This window comes from Botryllus schlosseri, chromosome 2, assembly GCF_051294905.1.
Source record: "Botryllus schlosseri isolate E-star chromosome 2, Bs_hap1, whole genome shotgun sequence".
In the NCBI taxonomy this organism is placed as follows: domain Eukaryota; kingdom Metazoa; phylum Chordata; class Ascidiacea; order Stolidobranchia; family Styelidae; genus Botryllus; species Botryllus schlosseri.
The window spans coordinates 18,708,200-18,710,545 of NC_137237.1; the positions used below are offsets into that span (position 1 = coordinate 18,708,200).

At 42.2% G+C, this 2,346-nt stretch overlaps 1 protein-coding gene across 1 annotated transcript; it reads right to left on the reverse strand.

Annotated features, from left to right (window-relative positions):
* Positions 1 to 269: 269 nt before the first annotated feature.
* Positions 270 to 1,478, reverse strand: LOC145433978 (uncharacterized). The gene has a single exon (XM_080311240.1). The coding sequence runs from the start codon at positions 1,336 to 1,338 to the stop codon at positions 421 to 423; it is 918 nt and encodes a 305-aa protein (XP_080167366.1). The 5' UTR covers positions 1,339 to 1,478; the 3' UTR covers positions 270 to 420.
* Between the last annotated feature and the right edge of the window lie 868 nt (positions 1,479 to 2,346).

The following is a 2,346-nucleotide window of genomic DNA, read 5'->3' on the forward strand; positions in this document are numbered from 1 at the left end:
ATCTCCTATGCTGTACCGGGACCGAATTTCCGAGGCTGCTATCCGTAGTTTTTCAGAATTATGTTTTGGACTCAATATGACATGTCCATGTCCAATCTATGAGATAACAATTGCGTATATGTCCGAACTCGCTGACCTTTCCAGTTAGGCTTATCAATCTCTCGAGTTATAGTCATTTCCATTTCTGCAGATAATTAGTCAGGTATAGTGCGAACATGAACCGTGTCGAATCTTTGTTCCGTACGCCGTTTACGCAGTTAACACACTTCAAGTCACAGCTCACCGGCAGACCTCTCGCGGCACATTCGTTAAAATCACTGTTGTCGAGAAGTTCGTGTTACCGTAGTCCGTACCACTATAGAGACAGTCTCTATAGTACCACCAAGTTACTTGTTTACGTTGGAAAACACCATTGTGACGTCATCTTGATAAAAAGTCGCTTGCAGCCCTTGCCCCACCACCCGATATTGTCACGAGCCGCCACTGGTCAGTGGAGATCTCGCCATTTTCTTTCATAACTCCAAGGACCTTAACCGAGTCAACGCTTCCTTTGCTGTACCGACTCAAGGTTGACATTGATGGGAAGGGAAAGCTTCTTGTAAGAATTCTATAAGCTTGTGCAGATGTGTACCGGAGTAGGAGCGCGAAACGAATCATTTCGGATGAATACGGAATATGAGCGTGACCATCAGGCTTGTAATATATTAGATTTTGAAGCTCATCCAGTATATTGTCGGATTTTTTTCGGACATTTTCGTGATATTTCGGGAAGTTAAGTAATGCACCAAACTTAGTCAGAGTAGCATTTGTGCCTTGTGTGAACCAAGGAGGCAGAGGAACATTCTTTCCATCACACTGCAATTTTACATGCAACTTATCGTCAATCTTTATGCTTTTTGAGAATTTTGGGAAATCATTGAATTCCATGTGGTAGTAAATCACATATTCATTATCTCTTTTGTACGTGGTATAGCCTTCTGGAGCGCGGGACTCCGTCAAATCTGATAAGCTGCTTATTTTATCATCCAGCTGGAAATCTGTCAACTCATCTTTCTGAAATACCCTTTGCTTCGGTGGTTTTCTGCAAGGAGTCACAGTCGGGATCAGTGAAGGCCGCTGCAGCTCCTGCTCGGATCTAATGTCTTTGATGTACTTCGATTCAAAGTGTAGAACACAAATTACAGAATTCGTGGTCGGCTCCCAGTCGCGCCTATTCACAAAAGATATCCATTTTTTTCGTAACTCCAAATCATAAAATGGAAAGCGAAATGACGAAACCTTTTTCCCAGTTGTCAAATATCCAGACTTGCAGCCATAAACACAGCATTTGTTTACCATTATTATGCCTTAAGTTAATCCTGAATTCCAAGTATACAGACAGTCGAAATTCGCTGTCAGGAAGGCCGCATGAAATATCACCATGAATTCTTGGCTGCTAATGATCGGCGAGAATCATACGGCAATATACTGCGTTATTTACCAACTGAATAAGTTGGCCTACCTCATACTTATAAGCTGGTCTAAACAGAAGCTAAACATAATTCAGTCACCACACAGTTGTGACTGTAGTATTAGCTAATCACGGCATGATTCCATAATCCATAATAACTCAAACGCAGCTACTAGCCCAAATTCTTTGCCTCAAAATTTAAGACGTCTGCTATACAGAGAAGCGCTATCGCAAATACACAACCAGATAGTTGAGTAATGAGTTTGATGGCTTGAAAATGGGAGTCATCGTAAGCAATCGCCGATGTCTGTTTTGCGAACGTCGGCCTCCCCGATGTTGCAAGTGGAATGCGCAATATAAGGCCGTAAGTTATCGTAGGCCCCGATGTGTGGATACTTCTTACGCAGTGACGCGAGCAAAGCTAATACTTCTGACGTAATAATGAGGAGTAGCGTTTGAAAATCAGACGTTTGTGCTATCACTAACCTCGTATAATATCTGTTCCGTGTTAAAGAATGTTCAGTTTATGTCATAGTCCTTGTACAAATAAAAAGTAATCGTTCTTTCACAAAGAAATCGATTAGATATGGGAAGTAGTCGATTACGATTACGATTACTTCGGATTTTTTTCGAATGTAATCGATTGCGATTACGATTACTTCAAAATGCTGTAATCGCCGTAATCGATTACGATTACTAATCGTGATTACCCCATGTCTGCACTGCACAGTATTCGGTATATTAGATAGGAATGATCGATAAGACCGTGAAGGTCATCTAGTCTGATCACACCAGCATCAAACAGGTACACTTGACTCTAAACCAGGGGTGTCAAACATACGGCCCGCGGTCCGTATCCGGCCCGCCAGACCATTTCATCCGGCCCGCGGAGTAAT

Excerpts from the sequence above, each read along its gene's own strand:
- LOC145433978 (XM_080311240.1), bottom strand. The coding sequence starts at position 1,338 with ATGGTAAACAAATGCTGTGTTTATGGCTGCAAGTCTGGATATTTGACA.